Source organism: Oculina patagonica, chromosome 12 (genome assembly GCF_052425735.1).
Source record: "Oculina patagonica isolate OP01 chromosome 12, crgOcupat, whole genome shotgun sequence".
In the NCBI taxonomy this organism is placed as follows: Eukaryota; Metazoa; Cnidaria; class Anthozoa; order Scleractinia; family Oculinidae; genus Oculina; species Oculina patagonica.
The window spans coordinates 23,299,890-23,325,754 of record NC_135769.1 but is presented as its reverse complement, the minus strand read 5'-3'; the positions used below and the strand labels follow the sequence as shown (position 1 = coordinate 23,325,754).

Below are 25,865 nucleotides of genomic sequence, written 5' to 3'. Positions count from 1 at the left end.
AAAACAGGGGACCGGCCTCTTAGGGCCTGATTACATGAGCCGGGCTGGCCCGGCTAGCCGGGCTGGCTCGGTTTGCCGAGATCTCGGCACGTCTGTTAAACGCAACAAAAATCAACTTCGCGATTACATGACAACCGGGCCAGCCCGGTTAGCCGAGATCCCGGTATCGCGATGCCGGGATCTCGGCTAGCCGGGATGAAAATTTTCCATGTAATCGCGTTCACCGGGCCAGCCCGGCTAAGCGGGCCAGCATTAAATTTCTCTTCTGAGCACAATATCTGACGAAAAAATCAATGCAAGTCCTTCTAAATAGGATGTAGAGGTAAAGTAACCCATCCAGATGCATAAGTGCAAAAAATTAACCACCAAATAATTTTTTTATTGCCGGAAAAAGGTGATTAAAGATCATTCGTGCTCTGATCATTTATTCCAAAACCGGGCTGAAAGTCATCTCGGCAAACCGGGCCAGCCCGGCTAACCGGGCTCATGTAATACCGGGCTGAAAGTCATCTCGGCAAACCGAGCCAGCCCGGCTAGCCGGGCCAGCCCGGCTCATGTAATCAGGCCCTTAATACCGATAATATCGCCCGGTTAAAATTTCAGCCCCTTCCTCGAGCTAGCAGCGTCATTATCAGTAACTTGCAGATCTTAGCTATTTATAATTAAACACGCGTCAATTCTGGACCTTTCTCAGCTTCTATCAGTTAAACTCTATCTTAACCCGCTCAGGATAAAGATTGTTATCAGAAAAGGAGTAATCTAAATGGGTCCGCCACGGGAAGTCCGTACCAACAGTATAAAATATCGAAGTTGCATGACATGACTTGTCGACTGCACGTAATATAGTTAGGACCAAAAAGATCTTTCGGTGCTGAGGGCCAGCTGGAAAAGATGGACTGGACTCTGGACTGGACTGTGGACTGGACTGTGGACTGGACTTTGGACTGGACTTTGGACTTAAATAATTTATTTTAATTTTAGTCATTTAACAAAGTTAATATTTAACTAAAAATCTATTTTTATTCTTATATTAGAAAAAAATGTCACATAATCTCTGATTTCTTGCAAAGTCATGAATAGTTTTTTAATCCTCGCTTAGGCCATAAGGTAAAATAGAACCGGAAAGTTAGAACGGACTAGATAACATATAAATAAAAGAGACAAGTTATATTTTATGAGTTTTAGTGTAAGAAAGAAAACATACGTCAAAGCTGTGTGAACAATTCGTGACCTTTCTGGCGGCGAAGTATCCCATATGGTAACCGTTTGTACGCTTCAATACAACGAAAAAAAGGAAATAATGCTACTAGGCCCGTCTGCAAAGCCACAGGGCTTCTTGTTAACTTGTAAAATGTCAATTCTACACTGAAAGAAGATGTGTTGTTTCACTCTAAAGCGTTCATTTTAGTTAAGAGGCCACCCCTATCGGCTTACTTAAAGCAAAGCATAACTTACTTAAAGCAAAAAAAAAACTGAATTAATACTGCAGATGCAATGTAAGTAACAAACCAGTTACCTTGACACTGCTTAGAGATTCCGCCAAAGCAATAGCTGTGGCTTCCTCTTCATCTTCTCTTTGGTACGCCATAAGCCACGAGGTGCTGCGAGGAGTTTCATTATTGGAGTTTAACTCCACTCCTCTAACAGCTTCAGCATAACTAGTACTTGGCTTGGGGCTTTGATCCATAGTAAACACAAGTTGAGTACGAGTAAAAACGAAAACTAAAGTCAAGAGACAACTGATCCACTTGATGCTTCGAGACTAGCCCAACACAAGGCACAAATGCATATACAACAAGTAAGCAGTCACAACGCCTTAAATTTGCGGCTTTTTAATTTTTAGATCTGTTATCAGGAGTATAAATTCTCATGTCGGAAACGTATAAAGCCTCGAAATGCAACAAAATAAATAGACTTTGTGTATGAACCAAGCAACCGTTGTTTTATTTTAACGATTTATTTCATTCAATACAATCAACTAAACATCCGTAAAAGATTGTAGAATAGCTTCCCATGACTATATTTTGTTCTTTGCAATTGTACTCCTCCAACAAGTGCCTTCGTTCCTGCATAACAAGCCAGCATGCACCGGAATATGTTCTGTCACTAACCCTTTTAGTATTATCACTACAATCAGCGGGTAGTTTCGTGTGAAATAAATGTTGACGTGATGAGAGGTGCCAAATGACAGAAATGTTTACAATAAGACAACAGGGGTGGTATCTTAATTAAAGCAATAACTTTGTAGTAAAACGCATTCTCTTTCAGTGTAGAGTTGATTAGAACTAAAGTAGAAGTGACATTACAGCAGTGGAGGATAAAATATTTACCTACACCTGAAAAAATGGGCATGTGTACTCAAGCGCGCAAGTTAATTGCTGAAAACTTCTTTCTTAGAATGAACGGGACTACATTCCTAACATTCCTTAGATAGCGTAGGCACGACATAATAATTATTGTCACGTCAGGTTTGAATTCGAAATTTATCTCACGAATTATCTCACGGATTTACGCAATTGCAGTGGAGCGTCCTGATTTTACCTTAAAATATCCGGTGATTGTTTGTTTGTTTTGTCATCTTTTGAAAAACTATTGAAAACTATTCATGATTTTGCAAGAATTTGGAGATTATGTGACATTTTCTAATCTTGGAATAAAATTAGATTGTGAGTTAAATATTAACTAAAAATAGTTTAATAATTGAATAAAAATAAATTATTAAAGTCCAAAGTACAGTCCAAAGTTCAGTCCAGAGTCCAGTCCACAGTCCAGTCCACAGTCCAGTCCACAGTCCAGTCCAGAGTCCAGTCCATATTTTCCAGCTGGCCGGTGCTGAGGCAAGTTCAAAGAATGTCCAAGGTGATGCTCAGTCAGTGAAATCCTCGCGACTTTGATTGAAGAAAGCAACGCTAACTTTCGGTAAGGAACAGAACGTCCAATCACGATTGTTGTAGTTCGATTCAGTCAAGATATTTTTCAATTTTTGTTTTGATTAGGACATTATTAATGTTAAACCCATTTAAACGTGTCGACCTTTGACATTTTTGGGACTACGAGTTTGAGCCTTGGCCAGGGTAAGTTAGGTTTCTTGGTCAAGCTCTTTACTCTTACTGATTTCGACTGACAAGTTTGAAGCAGTGAGGTAATTAAGTATTTTTTTTCCGTGTCTTTTAAGTCCTTTATTACCGATAAGGCACAAGCGTTTTTAATGTCTTATCAGTTCCTTTCCATGCTTTTGCTTGTCACTGATGAGAAACCACGCAATTTATAAAAATTTATGGCACGACAAATGCTTTTAAAAACATATGATGGAGGGGAACTTTTTTTTTTTTTTGGGGGGGGGGGGGGGGGTTACTTGGAGTAAAGATGGCGAGAGCTCTACGAGAGGCGGGAGAATAGAGGACGGGAACCATTAAGGGGTGGGAACCGGGAGTAAAATGCACGCCTTCCTTCTCAATATGAATTATTCCGAAGACCTTTAAATTCCTATGCCTCCATATAACTCATGTTTTCCTTTCATGAAATCACACACTTTTGCACAGTTTAAATTTTGTCATAACAGACAAAGCATCTTTGGATCTTAGGTTTGCCAGGTTTAGTGTACACCTAAAACCCATCAATTCACCCGTGTGCCAATTTTGATGACCAGATCACGGCAGTTTCGGTCACTGGGTTTGTCATTAGAGAGGTTAAGCATGACGTTTACGGCAAACGGCAAAAATCAAACTTTTGGTGTCTGATTTTAGCCGTTTGTACAATTTAAGGAAATTGTTTGCATTTACTGTGATTAAGGGATTTTTTCCTATTTTTCGACTGGCTTTATTTAAGTGCTAAAGAAAAAGCAAGCAAAATCAGAATTATTTTTGCCGTTTGCCGTAAACGTCATGCTTAACCTCTCTATTATAAACAACTTGAGGCCATTTCTTACGTTACTGACATTTTTTGCCAAATATAAGCATAAAAGCTAAGTCCTTTTATCCACCGGCGCTTGTCTGTATGGCTGTTTTCGAGCTTGGTGCCAGAACACGATTTTCGCTGAGCTCTGACAATGTGAACGCACCTTTTTTGAAGTAGCCGCGATCAGGCTAGTGCCCATGCCAAAGTTCGAGGTCGAAACTTTGTATGTAAAGATACTAAAGGGCACTTGAGGTCTGAACATAACCATCATTTTTTGCTGGTGCCCAGGCTGGCATTGGCCAAAGATTTAGAAGGAGGACGCCTGGGGACGAGGAAAATGCACGAGCACTATCCAAAACTCTGCATCCAGTTCTTTGGTTTATCTCGGTGGGGGTGGGGTGGGGGTCCTTTGATTTTGGCCACTCTAGTCTGAAATAGGTTATGGTATGTGCATTTATGCTGATTATGGTTAGCAATTAGGTATAGCTTTTGGGAAAAACAATAATTTTAACATTGTTGAGGTCGTTGTTATTGTTCATCTCATGAAAAGTACTATTTAATCATCTTCGGGAAGTTGAAGCCCTTTTCAATCGCTAACACAGACTGAAGCAGATTCTGGGCTGGGTCTGGGTGTATAAGACATAAATAAAAATAGGGTATCAACTCAGAAAATAGGGTAGAAACTTATATATTTTGCTCTGAAATGGGGGGGGGGGGGGGGGGTCTGGGAAACTGAATGGCCCCACAATACTCTTGGTCACTCTACCATGTAAGACAGGTAAATTAAACTCGGGTTAATTATCTCAATGCGAAACTGGTTACACGCGAGAAAAAAAAAACTTTCCGAAACGGGAACATCGTATCTTCCGTGATAAAAATGGCTTTTGTAATCACGACTAATTTCTTTATCTTTGTTAGACACCAATGGCCTATGTTTCTTCTGTTCCTTCACCGAAGGAATTTGATGTATCAGATAATTTTGGATTTATTTCAGAGAAAGAACCTTTAGTAAGTATATTTACATTTCTATCGGCTGATAGTTAGCGAGTAGGGAATCCCGAGTCAACCATCAAAATCGATAGTAACTGAGAGCGATCAGTGTGGCAACAAGAAATGCTGTACGCGCTCCGAGAGCTTACTATCGATCGTTATAGTTTACCACTAAATATTCTCCAATTCTGATTGGTTTAAATTGATCACGTGACGTGAAAGTGTTCATCTGCGGAGAGCACTATCAGCCCTTATAGTTCACCACTAAATTTTCTCCGATTCTGATTGGTTTAAAATGATCACGTGACGCGATAGTGTTCGACCGCCGGAGGGACGAACACTATGCGTCACGTGATCAATTTAAACCAATCCGAATCGGAGAAAATTTAGTGGTGAACAATAAAGACAATAGAGTGTTTCTGTCTCGGAACTATCGGTCTGATAGTTGCCCCTTGGAAATTTGATGTTCTTAAACTAGCATATTAGCCCGAGAAGCGAAGCTTCGAGGGCTAATATTTGTTTTAAGAACATCAAATTTCCGCAGGGCAACTATCAGCCGATAGTTCCTCGACAGAAACACTCTATTGTTAAAATAGTGCCCGCTCGAGAAAAATACCCGGATGGATAGTACTCGTCCGTGAAAATTTCTTGTAAAGAAGCGGGCATACAGAGAGAAAACCCCTACTAAAGTCACTGTATTTAGTGGGTTTCTTGTCTGGTTTTCTTTCTTTTGGATATCGGCTTTCAATTAAGCCTTCTATCCTAAAAGGTAAAAAATAATTCAAGATGCTCGTTTTTGAATAGCTTGCGAACCCAGACGCATTTCCGTGTTTCATGTTTGTTTGTGTTTTATAATGACTGTGTTTTAATTTATTTCTTTTAGCAATGTCTGCCAGAGTATTTTTCTCCTTGGGAAGAAGTCGCAAGAGAACTTTCTCAACTTGTGAAAAAGGCAGAAGATTTGCGTCAAAGAATTAAAGACGTAAGGAAGCTTTCAGATTTATTGGTATTTCTGGTTAAAAAAAAAACGTTTTTCAGGTTGAAAATGAGATATATATACGAAGAACGCTTCCCCCTTCTCTTGTGAATTACTCAGTTCCACAAATTTTCTTTGCTCACCACATCCGTGGTCCATATTCTGCACGCTTTTTTAGAGAGATAGATAGATAGTTTATTAATACAACTTCGCAACCTGAAAGGTTGAATTATGTCATATTTACAAATTTATAAAGCGATAAAAACTAACGATAAAATGTAAAAATATTTAAGAACTATACAAGAGTGATTAAATCCAAACTTAAGTACATTAGAGACAATAAAGCTATTTCTAAATCTATTAGTCTTAAAAACAGGGTTAAACTGGCGTGACTTTCTGAGATTATAACTTCTAAAATTCCGTGGGGGCAGTAAATTCATCAGCCTACTGTCATTGTTCTCTAAAATGTTGTTAAACAATTTGTCCGTCAGGGCTTGTCTTCGACCTGACAGAGTGACTAGACTTGCCTTGTCGAGCGCTTCTTCATACGTAAAAAACGGAAAATTGATGCGCATCGCCCTCTTTTGCACTGCTTCTAGCTCACGAGAAAGATACGCAGGTAGACTTTCATTGAAAACTTGACATGCATATTCAGTGATAGGGCGAATGCAGGTACGATAGAACTGTACTAACTCGTTTTTAAAGTACGGTCCTTTAGGTCTGATTTCTACTACTAATTTTCAGCCAACACATACTTAAGGGGAGAATCTAGAGTGCCCTTGTTCTTATGACCTACAATCCTCAAAGAACATGACGCGCAACCTCGTTCCCAGGGTCTCTCTCTCTTCGCTCTTGGGGGCGGGGAGAGACTTTTTTAAAAACTAAATGTGCCTAATGGATTGGTCCATTATGTTACACGTTTAATTAACTTAAAGCGGCAACCCTTTAAAAATTGCAATAGGTAAAGGCAGCTAAATCCAAAATTAGCGTAGCTGGTAATTTTTGTTTTGTATTTGTAGCTTTCTTTGTTGGACCACAGCAAGCTATCGTCAGAGGATGAGTGGAAAAGAGCTCATTTGGTTCTTGCTTGTATTTCTCATTCTTATGTGTGGTGCAAAGGAGAGACAGGAGTAGCTAAGGTACAGTGGGCATTATAGTGGGGTGTGCTTCCTAAAGCCGTGGCAGTGATAGCGTTTCATAGTTCAGTTTTGCATTGCGACTTTAACATCCCAGTTTTAATGGCAAGATAAATCAAAGATTTCTATGAGCCAGCTCGTGAGGCACCTTCTACACAGGCACCTTCTACGAAAATCACGAACTACAAACTAATTAATACCAAAGGTGGAAGAAAGTTCACTGATAACTTCTGATTGGGTGTGCGGACAGTCGCATGTAATTTACTGGGAGCTACGGCTCTGTTTACATCGAAAATTGTACACAAATCGATACCTGATCATGATACTTACAAGTACTCAATAAAACTCTATTTCCTGGTTACAGATTCTTCCGAAGTGTCTTGCAGTTCCTTGGGTTGCAGTGGCTAACCATTTAGGTCAGTAGCTCATAATGAACATTCTACAGTTGATGTGATATCTAATTCTCGCTACAAATAGTTATAGCAAAGAGTACAGTGAAACCTTCGAAAACCTGTATTCGAAGGTGTCTCTTCCAGGCCAGTCAGAACACCCAGCCTCGTTCCCAAAGTCTTTCTCCCGGAAACAATGTTGGTGCAGTCATTCGGTCCCTCTTTGCGCTTCTTTTTATTTCCGATGCGACCCCGAGAAAAATGCGGGAAAAGGTTCTAGACATCACTGTTACTAATTGCTTTGTGCCAGAAGATTGCTTTTTTGGAGATAACGTGTTTTGAAATTTGAGACATCTCTGATGTTACAGAAAACAATATTTCCGCTGTTTGAAAATGTTTTCAGATTTGCTTATAAATTAAAAAATGATAATCAAAGCATTCCGAAGTGCAACGCATGACTTTGGTAGCACAATCTTTCTTTCTTCTTGCAGACAGTTTTGGCCACCATTGGTGTACCAAAGTGGAACACCAATATGGCGGACACATACAACGCTCTGTAATTTTCCGAATTTTGTTTTCCCAATAACTTGGCTGCAACGAGCACTGCCAATTTAAAATTTGAGAAATATATTCCTTTCCACGACTCCACAATCTCTGAGTTTGTTGATGTTTTTGATGCAAGCAAAAAGATCTTGATATAGTCTGGCGCTGAGTATCACGAGAAACAAGGAACAGACGAAGTATAAACAACAAGAGAAGACTGTATTTCGGCCATGTGCGATCTTCATACATCAATAATCTATATCCTAGATCAAGGACCGAGAGGGGTCTCGGGACTAGTTCCCAACATCTCCCCCCTTATAAAAGGAAAAAAAAATGTCTCTTATAAAATACAACAATGGGCGCTACAAATGGCCTAAGAGAATAAACAACTGACAGTCAATGTAGACCACTAGGTCAGTTCATAGTCTTTTAACCTCAAAGGAGGTTTGATGATCCTCGTTCTTGTTCTTGTATTGCCAAGAATGGGTTCTGGAGGTTTGTCTTGGCTAGCTGGAGTTGCAAAGTTCGCGGAACCAGTGTTTGAGAGTCTCTCTGTTCCCGTGTGTTGTGGTGGTAGAGTCTCTGCAGGAGGATGCTTGTTAGCTACAGGTTCTTCTACTTGTGGTCCTATGGAGAGGTTGCCGTTGTCCGGTGGTGGTTCCTGGATCAGTGACGGGGCGGTGGTCTGTGTTGGTGGAGGAGACTGTTCAACTGTTGGCGTGATATGGACCCGGTTTCTACGGATGTTGCTGTTTGGTGTCTGAATGGTGTATGATCTGGGTGTGTCCTGGGAGATGATAGTTCCCTGTATCCATGGCTGACCCCTCTGTGAAGGTGGAGGTTTTGCATAAACGCTTGAGCCGACAGCAAGCTCGGGATGGACTTTTGTCGGGGAGCTGTCGTAGTAGCGTTTGCTCGCAGCTCGCTTCAGGGTGAGCTCTTGAGTGACGACAGCTAGGTTCACTGGTGAAGGCTTTATGAGGTGGTTCGGTGTTGGCAGTGTTGTCCTTGTACGTCGGCAGAGCATGCGCTGTGCAGGTGAATATGAGTGTCCCTGAGGTGGTGTGTTCCTGTAATTGAGCAGTGCGGACTGGAGGTCAGTGGTTTTCTTCAGTGTTGTTTTGGCCACTTTGACGGCAGCTTCTGCTCTGCCATTGCCTTTTGGGTGGTAGGGTGAGGATGTTGTGTGTTTGAATCCATATTGTGTGGCAAAGTTCTCATATTCCTTGCTCGTGAATTGTGAGCCATTGTCAGTGTGGCACATTTGTGGTATGCCAAACCGCGCAAAGTGGGCCTTGGTCTTGTTTATTACTGTGGCAGAGAGGCTGTCCTGGAGTTCGTCGACTTCTATCCAATCCGAGAAATGGCAGACAGTGACCAGGTAGTCCTTCTGCTCATGGTTAAAGATATCTTGGCTCACAATTTGCCACGGCTGCGTTGGGATTGGTAACGACTTCATGGGTTCTTTTGTAAGAGTTCTGCTGTACTGGGCACAGACACTGCAGGTGTCGCACATGTCTGAAATTGCTTTTCTCATGCCTGGCCAGAATAAGACCTCGCGGGCCATGCGAATGTTCGACTCTGCTCCAAAGTGGTTTGCATGTATTTTGCCAAGCATTGTTGAGTACATGGACTGTGGAACTAGGACTTGCTGACCTTTGTAAATGATCCCATTGTGTATGCTTAGTTCCTCTCTGAAGGTCCAGAATGGGCGGAGGTTGGTGGCCAGGTATTGTTTGTCGTCGGGCCAGCCAGAGATGATGATTTGCTGTAGATCAGTCAGGGTGTGATCCTTTTTGGTTTCTGATTTGAGGAGTTCTTCTGTGACATCTGTGAGACGGGGGTTGTGGTCATTCTCGGAGTGTTCAAGTTCAAGGCGGAACACTTCAAACCCTGTTACTTTTGCATGCACTGGGGTGGGTAGAGCAGCGCGGGATAGTGTGTCTGCTATATGAAGGCTTGTTCCTTTCTTGTACTGTAGGCTGAACTGATATCTCTGAAGTCTCATTAGCATTCGCTGAAGACGTGCGGGCGCCTTGTGAAGTGGTTTCTTGTAAATGGTTTCTAGGGGTTGGTGGTCTGTGTGCACTGTGATGTCTGACTTGCCGAAGAGCCAATGATCAAATTTTCCAAACGTGTTGCAGATGGCAAGGCATTCTTTTTCGAGTTGTGAGTAGCGCTGTTCTGTGCTGCTCAGGCTGTTTGAGGTAAAGGCGACTGGTTGGAGTTTGCCCTCAGCGTTTGGTTGAAGGAGTGCTCCCCCCAGGCCTTCTTAGCTGGCGTCTACTTGGAGTACCACAGGCTTCCCTAGATCATAGTATTGGAGGATTGGGGCAGTGGCGATCAATTGTTTTGCATCATTGAACGCTCTTTCTTGAACCTCTGTCCAGGAGAATGGGACGTCTTTCTGTGTTAGGGCAGTGAGTGGTCTAATGACGGTACTCAGATTTGCGCAGTATGGCGATAGGTAGTTGGCCATTCCGAGGAAGCGTAGAAGGGCTGCTTTGTTTCTCGGTGTGGGCATAGTGGTTATCGCAGTGACCTTGTCAGGGTCAGCTTTCATCCCATTGGTTGTGATGATGTTGCCCATAAACTTCACCTCTGTTAACTTGAACTGCAGTTTTGTGGGGTTTAGTTTAATGTTCTTTTGGAGGCAACGTTCCATTAGGGCTACAAAGCGACGATCATGATCTTTCTCAGCTTCAGTGAAATCTGCGCCTTCTCCAAAAACCAAAATGTCATCAGCTATACAGATTATGCCTTCTAGACCCTCTAGAGCAGAAATAAGTCGCATCTGAAACTCTTCTGGAGCACTTGAGATCCCGAAGGGAAGGCGTTTCCAGCGGTAGCGGCCATAAGAGGTGTGCATTGTGGTCATGCGTGAGGACTCTTCATCCAGGGGTATGTGGAGGAATCCATCGCGAACATCAACAAGAGAAAAGCATTTAGCATGGGCTAGTTTATGAAGCTGCTCGTTGAGGGTTGGCATTTGGTAAACGGAACGAAGGATGGCTTTATTTACCGTCTGGCTGGGGTCGATGCAGATTCGAACTTTTCTGGGAGTTTCTTTGATGACTTCATTTGAGCACCAAGGAGTCGGTTCGTCAACTTTAGTGATGATGCCGGCGTTCTCGTATTTGTCTAGGGCACTCTTTTCTGCAGCCCGTTTTGCCACTGGGATGCGGTGGATGGGCATTTGGACTGGTGTTACATCATGTTTGGTTTCAAAATGCACAGGGGGCCCAAGGCAGCCGAGGCCTTCAAAGTTCTCGGCATATTCCATTAGAATGTGTTCTTTCTGAAGTGCACCTGCGGGAGGTAGTCGCCGTTTGGCAGGGATGTTGATCGGTTGAGACGGAGAAGGCAGTGGGTTGCAGGTGCTGGGTCTGTTGTTGTGGAGTTGTTCGATGTGGTTGCATTCCACTTGCTCTTGGGCTTGGGTGCCCTGTGCTTCGTTGCAGTTGGCGATTGTTACTGATGGAGATAAAGAGAAGACAGTGTCTGATTCTATTCTGATGAGCCCCAATCTTTCACTGTCAGCCCCTGATAAGAGGGCGGGCTTGTTGGCCATGATGTCATCTGGAAGGACTTGGAAGGTTAGGGTGTCATACTGATTGTCCCTTTGGTATAACAGCTCGACTTGGCCCATAGGTCTCAGAGGGCGAGTGTTCCCATATGGTTGTAAGAGATAAGGTGATTTTGACATTTGGACGTCTTGACCCAGAGTGGTGAGGGTACTATGAGATAGGGTGTTGCACGAAGCTGCGGTGTCAATTTGGAGTGTGATTGGCTGGAAGTGTGAGCCGGTTGCTGACAGGGGTAGTTTTACAAAGTATTTTCTCCTCTTCTGTGGGGTTTCGAGAGAGTAACATTGCTCGTGATAATAATCTGCATACACCATGTGGTCGGTGGGTTCGTCTTCTCTAAATTGCAGGTGATGCACATCTTCCCGTCGTCGACCGCTGCCCCTGTTACTGGGCGTTTGGCTGGGGGTCCGGTTGTTGCGAGTGGGAGGAGGGATTGAACCTCCCCGTCGTTGTGGTGGTTGGCCATTTGCCAGGCACACATTGGCAAAGTGGTCATTGATACCGCACTTTGAGCATGTTTTGCCCCTTGCTGGGCATTGTCTCCATGGGTGAGGTCCCCGTTTGTCTCCACACCAGTGGCATGTTCCAGGCTCTCTTCGTAGCTTCATTTCTCTGTGTTTCACCCAGTGGACTCGTTCTTCGATGGTTGATTTTGAGGAGTCTGCTATCAGCTTGTTGGCGGTGTAGGCAGACTCTAAGGCCTTGGCTTCGGTCACCACGTCAGCCATGCTCTTTGGCGTGTTGTCAGGCTTGAGATGTGTTTTTAGCAACTCAGCTCGCATGGCGTCGTTGTTGAGGCCAAAGATAAATTTATCGCGGTACATTTCGTCACTGAGTGTTCCATACGAGCACAGGCTTCCAGCCTGCCTAATTCTCACTTCCCATGCTTGTACCGATTCGGTCAGTGTTTGGTAAAGGCCCCAAAACTTAAATCTGTCGGCCAGAAAAGAGCTGCCGGTCGATCCTGTGTAGTGGAGGCGAAGTTTTTCCATCCAAATCCACGGTTTGGCTTTGTCATCATTCGCGATCTGAGGTTCTAACGTGTATCGTATTACCTGAAGGGCTTCGTCTGGCATGGCCGACCGAAGTGCGGCGATTTCGAGCTGTGGTTTCTTGTAATAATCGGCTGGCGCTGTCTCTGGGTCTTTGGCCAGGTTACGAAAGTCCGCTTGAACGCAGTAGTCATTGAACCTGACTTCGAAGTTCTTAAAGTTTTCGGAAATGTTTCCGGTTAGGTTGAGTTCTGGGCGCTTGAGGTTCGACGCCATGAGTTCGTGTATCGTGTGTTCGTGGTTTCGTGATCGAGGTATTCGCTAGTGTGGTTCTAGAAAAAGTTAATCCCACTTCTGACACCAAGTCTGGCGCTGAGTATCACGAGAAACAAGGAACAGACGAAGTATAAACAACAAGAGAAGACTGTATTTCGGCCATGTACGATCTTCATACATCAATAATCTATATCCCGGATCAAGGACCGAGAGGGGTCTCGGGACTAGTTCCCAACAATATCTTGGTGAAAACGCTCTATTGGGTTGGACAAGCATGTACAGGCCACAGCTCCTACAACCAAGTTGACGCAACAAGGTCCGAGGCAACTGTTTGAAAGAAAATTAACTCAAGACTGTGACGTACAACATGCACCATCTCTGTGGACAATAAAAAATATTAAACGTCCAGAGGTAATTGAGAACTGAGTTTTTCCCAAATTTAAACATTTTAAGTGATTTGCCGAGAAACTGTTATGAGCTTCGATTACTTCATTTGACGCGAACAAACGTGAACGAAAATGCCTTTTTGACAATCTCCAAATCATCTGCGGACCTTTTCGATTTTTTACAGGTGCGTTTAGTGAAATCCAGTTACAGTCCGCTAATACTCAAGTGTTTTAGGTTTACTCAAACTTGTTTTCATTAAAACAGTTTTCAATCGAGTGTCGTAAAACCAAAACATCATTCTAGCTAATCACAAAGAACACAGACAATTCAGTAAACCAATCGAAACTCGACGCAAATACATTAAGCCGGCACGATGCGCGGGAAAACGTGCGCAAACGAGTCACGATTGGTTTTGGTTTTAATTATGACGTAGAAAGTGGCGAGAGAGTTTTAAAACAATCACTGAGTGTAGCACTTATGCAAAACCGATACAAACGCGAAGTACGTTTGACACTCAAGTGAAAACTGCTCTATTTAGCTAAGAGCGTCTATTAATCAAGTGGAGAGAGGTAACTGCCAAATATAGGGAATTTTCTCCAACAAGCGAGAGCGACAAACTTGACATCAATCTACCACTGCAAAGAGTATGGTTGCTCATTACCAACGATAGATGTCTTTTTTTGTAAAAGGGAGAAGGATGATAATTAGAAAGATAGAGCATGGCCGCAGGTTAGGTCATTTAATTCGGGTGTCACTGTATTCCTTTCAAGTTTCTGAAATTTTTGTCGTCAAAGAAGAGACTACCTATTTTAAATGTCGAAAATATATTTTTATTATAGTTCATTAACGGCTTGTATTTTTATTAGGTATTCCTCCAGTATTGGCGTACTGTAGTTATATCCTTTACAACTGGCAATATATCGACCGTCACCGGTAAGATGCATCAAGGTTATATAATAAACAAGGCAACACAAAATGAACTATCTCTTTAATAAAAAAAGGCTGTAAAAATTTATTGAGCTACAGTCGCCTGGTAGGGCTTTCCACAAGTTGCTCGGCACCTTTTTGACAACTTTTCATATTTCGAGCAACTTTTTCCCCTTCGAGCAACGTCATCGATATGTTCACGATTTTTCTCAGTTAAAGAAATCCTTCTTATTTAACAAATGTTCCCCTTAATATGTTATTTAGATACTTCTTTTGCTGTAAAATTGCATAAAACGGCTTAGAAATCATGTCATACCCTTAAAAAAATTAGCATATTTAGAGAAATGTCTTGATTACAAGCTGCTATTGTGGATTTTTGGAACAATTTTTGAGCACCTTTTTGAGAAACTAAGAGCAGCTAGTATCTAGTTGAGTAGTTTTTAAGTCGGGAATGAAGAAGATTTTAAGTGAGCAATGAATATTTGATTTGATTTTTTTTCTTTCTTTTTTTTCTTGATTGTTATTACATGAGTACTTATTTAGATTAGTTACATGATGATCTGTCTCGCATGGAGTGTTGCACTCTTTTACAGATTATCCTTATGGTTTTGCTTGTTTGTGTATACATTTAGACTTAGATTTAATTGCCATTAAATTGTAATAAATAAATAAATAAATATTTTAATATATTTTTTCACAATAAGCGGACTTCCAAGGCTCGTTGGGGGTGCAGAGGCACCCATCGCAACCCCCCCCCTCCCCCCTCCCTACGGGCCTGCAAATTATGATGTTTTTCAAATTACTGTTGTTGTAAATTTTATGGCAGTTTGTCTCGGCCGTCAGCTGTCAATACTACTATTTGCTTAGCTAAAACACGCATTGCAAGAACCTACTACCTAAATTTAGTTTATTTCTATAGAAAATACACCATATTTACTATTTTTGGAATTCATGCTCCAAAAAAAATGGTGCTAAAATTTGCCAATTATGCCGTGGCAGTGCTCGTTTACACAGTTATGCTTTTTTGCTCCAATTAGGCCAAAAATGATTCTAGCACAATCTGCCAAGGCCTAGTAGCAACCTGCTGCTCCCCATGCTGGGGCTAACCTGCTGTAGCAACTAAATTTTGTATTGTTGGTATGCCACATTCTGATCAATATTTATTTTCTGTTCTGTTTTCAAATGTGCCGTCTCTTTTAATGGCTGGAGGCCTCTTAACATGGAGTAAGTTTGAATAGCTTAATTTGTTTATTGTAAAATGTTGTAAGAAATACACTCCCGACTTCATTACAGGACCCTCAGTCGAAGGACTTTGAAAAAGTCTATACATGACTCTTACCACACATGATTACATAACACAACCCTGGGTGCTCGTGAGGTTTGTTTCTCGTATGCGTGTGGTAGTAACCTCACGTGATTTCACAGCGGTCAAACGCTCTAAGCACGCGCAATTTCCGCCTAACCTGCCGCTTGTGAAGGTGTCAAATTTATGAAATCCTCTACGTCAAGCCAAACATCGTCAGACAATGAAAAGTTCAGCTTTGTATTCCGCATATGAAAAGAAAATTAAATGATTGCTATCTACCGAGACCGCTGCTCTGTTCATAGCTTTTTCTTACAAAAGTACAGAAAGTCTTGAAAACATTCGCTTCAAACTCTTAAGTAAAACGAGACGGAACATGCAAAGATTACAAAAAAACGTCTACAAATAATAACTTTTAAAACTTTCGTAAGAAAGATATAAGCAATAGAAAAGTATCCTTTGCTATCCCTTAGTGCAAACATTGCACAAGAAATGAAGGGTGTACCCTTTACATCATTTAACAAACAAATCATAATTGTCGGCATGTTCACAAGTCCATTAATAAGCGTTGTCTGCTTGAAAAATAATTATTTCCTTCAAAATACGAGCTTGTTATTTTAACAAAGGTATACGTATTTTGGTTAAATATGCAGCAAAAAGGAGAAAAACTAACAAAAATACATGGCTAGCACTACGGCAAAGGACACTTTTAATGGGCCAATATTTAAACTAGTGCAACTAGTGTTAATTCCTCAGGCCCAGTGCCGAAACTGTAGTTTTAAGGTTATTCGGTAATATCCTTGTTCTTCTTTATGTTCAATTTTTACAGCAACATGAAACCTTTCCTTACGATAACTGGATCAAGAACTGAGGAGGGATTTGTGAAAATTCCTTTGCAAGTAGAGTTACATTTTGGAAAAGGATACCATGTAAGGCTTCATAAGCTTATTAGAGGGTTTTAAAAGGGGGGAGTGCAGGGGAGGAGATAAATCCCATTTCCCAGTCATACCATTGCCTTACCTTTACCTTTTAATTAACTATTTTTTGTTTTTGCTTTTGTGTTTGCAGAGTATCATTGACGGACAGGAGGTTAGAAAAATTTAGTGTGATGTGACTACTCCTCTTTCGCATCGTTTACAAACTTTGCAATTCTAATGACCTATAAATGCATCACAGAACGAATCGTTTTTCTGAGCAATTATCAGAATTGCTTGAATTGTGACTCCGAACATTCTAACTTGTATTTTCTTTCTCTCCTTCCCTTATTGCCAGTCTGTTGTGTATGGTGAAAGCACTGGAGTGCTAAAAGCGTTCATGTCACTTAAAGAAACACTAGTGAATCTCAAGACATCCTTCCTTCGAACTTATGGTAAATTTTAATTAATATTCCTGATCTTTGTTTACATTAATTAATTCCTTCTAAATATTAATGATCGAAATTCAACTGATTTAACCTTGTATTTACGGATACGATAAATTGAAAACCGCCAGCGAGCGAAAAATAGGGAGGCCGGATTGCGGAGAGCGCGAAAAACAAAAGCTCTGGAAACTTGTGGCCGAGGTGACCGGCAGTAAAACCGGTCATTTTGCTTTTGTTTCTCAGCAGGTAGACCATGCTCCTAAAAGAGCCATAATAACGTTATTATAAGAGTTTGTATGGGAACAGAATGATCGTAAAAAATAATTCAGAAAAGGGTAGAAAGATCTAATAAAATATACTTTCCTGCCCCTTTGTCCGTATATCTTGTGTTTCTATGCGATTGGGAGGCGTTTTGAAGCGATTCCAGTGGGTTTTTGGTTCTCTGTTTTCCTTTCCATATATAATTCATTTTAGAGGAAGGCCATGAAACAATCACCAAAATAAATTTGAAATCTTTTGTGAAACCTTTTATAGAGTGCTTATAGTTTCATTCGAGTTCTGAGAATGTTCTAATACCGTATTTTCTCAATTAAACGCTGGGCCCCGAATAAACGCCTGGTCTCCGAGCTAGAGTGGTAAGTAAGCCTGCCAGGCATTTATTTTAGGTGCAGATATCTCTTAGTTCCTTGCCCCCGGGTGGGGGATAGGGCCAGGATAGGGCTTTAGGTATGATAGCAAATTAAATTTATGTCACAAATACTGATGATTCAAAACCCTTTTTTAATAAATATTTGCTCCAATAAACTGCACCTTCATAAACGCCGGATCCACGGAGCCAAGTTTGAAATAAACGCTGGGGGCGTTTAACTGAGAAAATACGTTTTTTTGTGGTTTTATGGTCTGTACATGTTACAATAGACTACGGACTCAAATCTCCATTTGTTTACTAATGTAGATGACTGTGATCCAAAAGAATTTTATCACAATCTAAGACCCTATCTTGCGGGGTAAGTAAAAGCAGGTTACTCCATGTTAAGTGCTTGATATCGCATCTGGAAAATCATTATTAATAAAAAAAATCGCTTTTGCAGAGATGCCTTCAGAGTGTTTGCAAAGAAAAGGGGAAAGAGTCAGCAAAATTTTTTGTTGTCTTTTTTTAGGTGGGATGGAAATCCAGTTTTACCGGTTGGTCTTATTTACGAAGGTGTCAGTAAGAAACCATTAAAAGTAAGTGCTTGTTTCTACTGTAGACATACCGTAATGATTCGATTTAGCGCCCGGACGCTTATTGCCAACGAGACAGCCGAGCCAAGAGGTGAGGCTGTCGAGGCGGCAGAATCATAGAGCCGTGTGCATATGAGTGTATAGGCAGAGAAAATCTTACGTTCTGCGTAAGGGACTTTTTTTTGACCATATTTGGGTGTAAGTAAACCCCATATTTGGGTTGTATTGTTCTTCCCAACTGGTTCCCAGTCTCTCACTCCTTGCTAGAGAGCAAATAACCAAAATGGCGTCCACGCGGCTCGCTGTTAAAATTTTCAATGTGGTCATTCAACCCTTTACCGATAAATACACCTTTAGGGAACTATAAATCGAAAGAGAATACCCTACAGAATATTCGACCGCCGAAAAAATGAACATCAAGGTCTTCAAAGCGATGAAATAATCTTTCGACTTTGGAGTCCTTTGATTTACGATCGAAGAGAGACATGAAAATCAAAAGCGGACTGTTGACTTTAAATAGAGTTTTCTTGACTTATGAGATTGCTGAAGTCGAGTAAATGCTTCCTTTTAGTGTTGATTGTGTTTATAGTAATTTTTTACCGATGATTTATTCCAAATCAAATACCGTTTATATTTTATTTGGCACGCATTTTCGCTCCGCGTAGGAATAACATCAATTCAAAGCGACGCTCACTAAAATTACTGCATGTCATACACACAAGAAAGTCAAAAGTTGTTTGCTTCTAACGGCAAATGTAATGTAAACTTGAATAAAAATTTTGTCTCCAAATAATCCTTGACCGTTCGAGTTAGCGTAGCAGACATCTGTGTACGTTTTTGAGTGTGTTTAAAAGAGTGCGCGATCGCGAGAATACGCGCGCTGGAAACTATGGCGCCTGCTACGCAGGCTATCAAGCCTGTGTCATTTCAGAACACCAGAGAAATAGCCCTTTTATTGCATATTACCTAAAATACAATTTACCATAACAGTGGTCATTTCAAATATAGTTCTATCAAAAACCATTCAATATCTGTTCTTATGAAGAAACATGAGTATTTCGCTCGTTGGCACTTACCGATAGGTACAACTAGTTTACTTTTGGCCCCTAAAGGGAGGGCGCTTATTCGACGCAGGGCGCTTATTCGGAACAGGGCGCTTATTTAAGTTTTTGAGAAACAACCAAACGTTCAAAACAATTTTTTATGAATATTAAAATAACTAACAATAACAGAAACTGTAACAGTGACAAATTGTTGAAAGTTCAGTTACTTTTTAAAGAATTGTTTATGTTAGCAGTAAATATATACATGTACGGTACCGTGAATGTTCATGACTTTATACGAATGAGGGAGCTTATAAGAATGGGGGCGCTTATTGGAATAAGGGCGCTTATTGACAAAAACACATTCGGAGGGGGGCGCTCATTCGGAAGGGGGCGCTTATTGGAAGGAGGGCGCTTAATCGAATCATTACGGTAGGTCTGCAATTCGTGCGTGTGTTACTGGTTCTGTAAAACAACAGGCACTGTACTATCGTGCTCGTTGTGTTGTTAGGCAAGACATTTTACTCTCATAGTGCCTCTTTCCACCCCAGGTGTATAAATGGAAACCAGCGAATTTACTGCTGGGAGTAACCCTGCGATGGACTAGCATCCCATCCAGGGGCCGTAGTAGAAATACTCCTAGCCGCTTCACGCTACATAATAAGCTCCGGCCTGATGGACCGCTTGCCTCGACAGCAAGATTTTTAAGAGTGACAGACCCGATTTGTGCCTGAGGAAATAAAGATTCAATTCATCTCCAAGGACTTTCCAAAGCGAAATACGTTTACTAAGTTTGTTCACAATAAGTGTCAAAATAACAAAAAGAAAAGTACACACACTGACATCTGCTTATAAGAGTATAAATAAGAGACAGGGTTAATTGGTAGTATTTTTGTGATACTGTTGAGTGTGCGTAATGTTAGTGGTAATTCTGTAAGAAGTTGGCATGTCTAGTTTAATTGTAAAATTTTGTTTGTTTCTAGTATTCTGGAGGAAGTGTTGCACAATCGTCAGTTTTTCAAGTTTTGGACGCAGCTTTAGGTGTCTCACATCAAAAAGACACGGGTATGAAATAAATTGCACACTTTGGGGATTTAAGTTTGTCCAATAAGTATTGTGAACCCGGCGGCTACTCGACATAATTTCGGGTTGGGAGGTGCGGCCCGGCCCCCTAAACCTTGACCCTGTTTAAGACACGAACCTCATCGGCTGACTTTCCTACCCTGTTTAAGACAGAATGCCAATTTTTGATAAAAAAAAAAGACATAAACAAGTACCTCACTGGCTTTGTTGTGATCGTGAATTAAGCTAAATATCAATGCCGAAATCAACGTAAGTCAGCAATACAGAAGAATTTGTAAAAATTCTGCTTGTTACACCTCTGCAGGCATATAAGCCTATCCTATTGGTCCATGTAAAGATACCCCATTTAAGACAAAAAGGGGTGAAATATATACCCCGTTCAAGACAGAAAAGCCTGAAAACCATACCCTATCGGGCCGCACGTCCCCGTTAAGCTCTAAGGGAGTGCCTCCCCCCCCCTCCCCCCCCGGGATTGTGATTTGGGATTTGGTATCATTTGCCCTTCACTATTTGTTTACAGCGAATGGAACAACTGTCAGTCGAGAAGGCCTTGAGCCTGCGGTTTGAGAGTAAAGATTTTTTGAGTCAAATGAGTCAACGACTGTCATTAGGGCTTTCCACAAGTTGCTCAAACAGTTCCAAAAAAGGTTCCCGTAATTTCTCATTAAGTTGCTCAAAAGTTGCTGCAAAAATCTAAAAAGGTTGCTTCTGATAATAAAAGTTGCTCGAAAGTTGCTCCAAAAAATCCAAAACGCTGCTTCTAATCAAGAGAATTTTTCTAAATATATGGTAATTTCCCTTTTGAGGGTTAGATTTCTAAAGCGTTTTCTGCAATTTTACAGCAAAACCAGGAGCCATAATAGCAAAACTGGATAAGTATCTAAACAACATATTAAGGTAAAATTGTGTTAAATGAGAAAAATCGTGAAGATATCGATGGCGTCCTGTTTCCTGACAAGTTTTGTAATGTTTTAATGCCGAATCAGCCGAAAGCTGAAACGTCTTCCGGATGTTCCACGAAAATCTTCGTAAATCTTCGGAAACGTTCGTATGGCCTTTGGACAACATTCGACTAATCTTCGGAGATCTCAAAGGGGAAAAAGTTGCTCAAAATTTGAGAAGTTGCCAAAAACGTTGCCGAGCAACTTGTGGAAAGCCCTAACTGTCATTAATTTGAAAATGGTGCTGCCCTTACTTACAAACAGAAGCTAACCGCAATTATACCAGAGTGGAACTAACCGCAGCTGCCCTACTTGCCAGTGGGCACAATGGGCAACTAACCGCAAGCCAACCGGATTGGAACTAACTGTTAACAAAGTGGAGTGCTTGTAAAAAGTGAAACCACGGTTCAGAACATTATAACCTACGTTGCGTAATAATCACCTTGAGTAATTTACTCACGACTCTTTTTACTCATAAAACAGGGGACCTCCTGCGATTTTAGTCATTGAAGTTGCTAAGCAACACGACGTATCATGATTGCGTCACAATTTTTGGATAGATTGAGAAAGGACACGTCTTTGATTCCACACGATGACGTAGCTCTCTTGCACAAAAGTAACAACCAATCACGGATGTCTGTAGAGCAACGACATCAGTATGGAATTCAGGTCGAGTTTTTGACATCTCAGGCAGGAAATGAATTAGGCGCACGACGAAAGACGTCAATTTACTTAGGCTGAGGCTTACAATATAGCTACTGACTGAAACAATTGCTATTTCGTGCACGTCAGTACCGTTCGGGGTCCGGTTGTTCAAAGATTGAATAGCGCTGTGAACCGGATAAATGAATAAATAGTAGACCAGAGTAACAAGAGTAACTGTGCCATCCACTGGATAGTGATTATCCAGCGGATGGCGTTATTCATTCTTTGAACTACTGTGACCTTGGGCCTGTTTCTCGAAGGTCCCGAAATGTTTTCGCACCCGGAAAGCCATAGCAAATCACAAAAGCTATGATTAAACAGACCTCTTTTCCTTTTGTTTACATATTTTTAACTCTGTTTTCTGAGATCTGACAGATAACTTAAAATGGCTTTGCGGGCCTGAAAAGTGTCCGGGGCTTTCCGAGAAAGGGGCCCCAGGTCTGAGATAGAGTTCGGTTTCAGATTCATTTTCAGGCAGCCCGTATTTAGAAAGAATGCGTCACTACATGCCGCCTAAACACCGTGCATTTATAGAGGCTGTTTCAAATGGACCATCCATCAGAAACTTTGGTGAGTAAAGATCACCGAATTGTCAGGTCTACGGTCAATCGTAGTTGATATGGACACCAATATTTAGGTCCATTGGTCAGACAACTCAGTTACAGTCGAAGCTCTCGTAAGCCGACACCCTCAGGACGCGAAAAAAGTGCCCGTAACTGGAGTTGGTTGCTTACGAGAATAGTTCTCGTCTGAGCGGCCACTAAAGGTGTAGGGGATAGATGGCCGCTTAATACGGGAGCTTGCCCAGCCAACAATAACCGGATGGACGTAGATGATGACAAAACAAACACTGAAATATCGTACTGCAATTACTGTAAAATCATTGTAACGAACGGCGATGTGAAGTTGATTGATAAAAATGAATAAAAACAAGATACCGAAGTTTTTTTTTAGGATTTTCTTTGGGGTGTCCGCTTATACGGGAGCTTAAAAACAAAGAAAAAGTTGAAGTCGTAATGTGTGAAAGTGTCCGCGGCCGCTTATGGGAATGTCCGCTAACGAGAATGTAAAAATACAGGGTTTGTATGGGAGTTAAAGCGGGGCCGGTTTCAGACAAGGCGGCCGTAAGTAGAGCTGTCCGCTTACGAGCTCGAGAGTGTCCGTTAAGAGAGCTTTGACTGTAATTCGAAAGTTAAGTTCAATTTCAAATAAAACTAGGCCTACTCTGGGACCCAAAATCGCCCAAAGTCGCCCTCCCTGTCACCCTAGTCGCTCTGTGTTTTTGTGTTGACTTTTTGTACATGCTTTGGTGTACCATGTTGTGATTCCCATGTACATGTTACCACACTGTCTTGGTCGGTCACCACCTGTCGCTCATCGCTTAAGTCGCCTGTCGCCCAAACTTTTATCGCCCAAATCGCCCGTAATTTTGGACAAATAGAAATCGCCTAGTCGCCTTGTCGCGCAAGTAGGCGACTTGGGTCTCAGAGTAGGCCTAAAACTGTTCACTGAGCCTAACTGCGGCAATGTGTGTGCGTAAATTTTGATTTCAGTTTTATAACTTTTCAGTGAGGTTTTCTGCTTTAATTTTCTCTTCTCCAGTTTTTTACTGTTTTTCACAAAACATAAGCAACAAAACACTTTTATACATTTAAGAGAAATTGAATCCTCGATCAACTTTCAAACCTGATTAGTCCCAGGCCAAACGTCGAACTTAACATACGTCGAACCTAATTCAAATGACCAAAAACAATAGCTTTTACCAGAAGTACATAATCTACTTTTACTAATTTGCATTAGGTTCGTCTCATGTGAAGTTCGACGTTTGGCCTTGACCTTTGAGTTAATCAGATTTCGAACAGCCCGGCCAAGGTCTTTACATTTTGAGTTTAGTTTTCCAGTTGTCATTATTTGTAATTTTTGACGATAAAATTTGTGTTCTATTTCAAGTCCTTACAAGTGGAGACCCCCACCTTGTTAAAGAGTTTAACAATTGTGTGGAGAAGTTAAAGGAGTTCAGGAGTGTTCACTTGCAAGTTGTAGCAAGGTAAGTGTTGTTCCATAAGGGACCAAACCTTCCTCGGGAAATACTTTTTAATGCAAACCCTAGAATGTCAGAAAAGCCGGCTTTTCCATACAGGGCACAGTCTCGTTTCTATCATAACGGAACCGAGGTTCAACATCAAATTAAGTCTTCTGATTCATTTTAGAGTCAGCAAGATTTAGCGACTATTTTATTGAACGATTTTCTGAAAATTTAAAAACTTATCGATATCGTGTAAACCAGTTTTTAATGAACAGATAGCTAAGATTGAAAAAGAATCCAGTAAAAGAACAAATTCACTTGAGATTGAACGTACATTAGCACTGCCAGAAAGAACAACTTTCATTCAGAATGTTAGAAAATGGGTTTTTAAGAATTTATCAGGTCCACTATGTGTTTTTCTTGGGGTTGGGGCGCGCGGAGGGGGTGGAGGACCGACGTGTCGGAGGACCTCGTTCCCAGGGTCTCTTCCTCCCCGCCCTGGGAACGAAGTTGGTTCGGTTTGGGGGAGGGGGGTACATGAAGAGACGACCTGTCTTTTTGCAAAGTGGTGGGTCCTGACTGAGTACAATAGTTTTGACCATTTTCCTTAGATACATCGTTATTCCAGGCAGCCGAGGCAATGGAGACAGGGATCGAGGTTTGGCATTCAGAGGCGCTGGAGGAACCAGTAAGGAGCTTAAAAAATATTTAACAGGGTTGCCACATAGATCAGTTTTCAAATTTACCTGCCGAGAAAAATGAATTTGCCCTGACCAAATAAACACAAAATGTCAGATAAAGTAGCGGCTTCTAGCCTCTCCTTCAAAAAAAAAATCACTAAGATCACATTGACGTGAAATGTTTCTTCCAACTATCAATGGTAATAAATCAGAAGTGTTTTAATTTCAATTTCCTCTGACTTTTCTTTAAAAATGTCAAATTTCCCTGACTCAGAATAACATTCCCTGAACATGGGGCAATCCCGATTTAACGATTACGTGTAGACAACGAGACGGAGTCTTCTACTACAGTCGAAGCTCTCTTATTAAACCGGTGATTAAACGGACACTCTCGTAAGCGGACAGCTCTACTTACGGCCGCCTTGTTTGAAACCCCGCGGACACTTGCAGAAATTACGAATTAGACTTTTTCTTTGTTTTTAAGTTCCCGTGAACGGATTCTCGTAAGCGGCCATCTCCAGTAGTTGTGGACACTTCTTTCCGGTCCCGAGGTTGTCCGCTTAGGGGAGCTTCGACTGTAATAACATCATGATCGAGTTTTTAACGAGCCATAGGGGCGAGTTGCCTAATCATATTATAAGGGTCAGTAACCGTCTACCTTTCTAGAGAGCAATGTCTAAAGCCGGGGAAAACAAACAGGAGGTTAAGGAAATCTCAAAATTAATAATAGTTTTCTAATGTAGACAAAAAACACCAATGGGGTAATAAAAACCCGAAAACAAACAATGATGGTGTCCACTGACGAAGATTAAGACAGATTCCGATTGACAAACTTGAAAAAAATGCCAATTATTTTTTTTTCAAGATGCATTGTCCGTGTCGTAGCCCTTTTAACATAGACTGAATCTTGTTGAAAGGAAAAGTTTTTTAGTGATCTTTGTTTTTTCTTTGCAGAGCTTATGCATTTTCTGAAGCAACTTCGAGATGATACGGGTAACCAACCGTTTTCAATAACAACTGACAGTTCTTCGTCAGAAGAAACACATAAGAAAGGGAATAAGGAGGGAAAAAAAAGCGAGGGGGGGGGGGAAAAAAACGGGGGGGGAAAAAAAAAAAGGGGGGGGGGAAAGGGGAGGAGAGACAGCTGTTTGCAGAGTGGTGGGTCCTGTCTGAGTACAATAGTTTTGACCATTTCCCTAATGGAATGCATTGAAGATCATCATTGTCAAAACTAGTCATTTTTCGATGGCAATCTTCAGTTATTATTTTCGTCTCAGTTACTGTACATATACACCTTATTCCAAAATGGCGGACAATACATTTTTCTATTTGTCTTCCAAACCATGTTAATTGGCCCTCGTTGCCTCGATCGTATCTGCAGAATTCAAAAGAATCAGGAA

General features: G+C 41.4%; 2 protein-coding genes across 2 annotated transcripts; one reads left to right on the top strand and one right to left on the bottom strand.

Moving 5' to 3' along the window:
* Nucleotides 1-4,777: 4,777 nt before the first annotated feature.
* Nucleotides 4,778-25,700, top strand: LOC144633502 (indoleamine 2,3-dioxygenase 2-like). Its single transcript, XM_078492354.1, has 17 exons — nucleotides 4,778-4,905; nucleotides 5,771-5,869; nucleotides 6,883-7,002; nucleotides 7,364-7,415; nucleotides 14,040-14,106; nucleotides 15,310-15,324; nucleotides 16,233-16,332; nucleotides 16,472-16,492; nucleotides 16,676-16,772; nucleotides 17,719-17,770; nucleotides 17,924-17,990; nucleotides 20,014-20,095; nucleotides 22,222-22,329; nucleotides 23,710-23,806; nucleotides 24,397-24,473; nucleotides 25,420-25,539; nucleotides 25,681-25,700. Exons 1-17 carry the CDS (start codon nucleotides 4,822-4,824, stop codon nucleotides 25,698-25,700), a joined length of 1,278 nt encoding a protein of 425 aa, XP_078348480.1. The 5' UTR covers nucleotides 4,778-4,821.
* On the bottom strand, nucleotides 8,321-13,018 carry LOC144632183 (uncharacterized). Its single transcript, XM_078490784.1, has 2 exons — nucleotides 10,298-13,018; nucleotides 8,321-10,129 (listed from the first exon to the last, which is right to left on the bottom strand). The coding sequence occupies exons 1-2, from the start codon at nucleotides 12,784-12,786 to the stop codon at nucleotides 8,341-8,343; spliced, it is 4,278 nt and encodes a 1,425-aa protein (XP_078346910.1). The 5' UTR covers nucleotides 12,787-13,018; the 3' UTR covers nucleotides 8,321-8,340.
* Nucleotides 25,701-25,865: the final 165 nt, after the last annotated feature.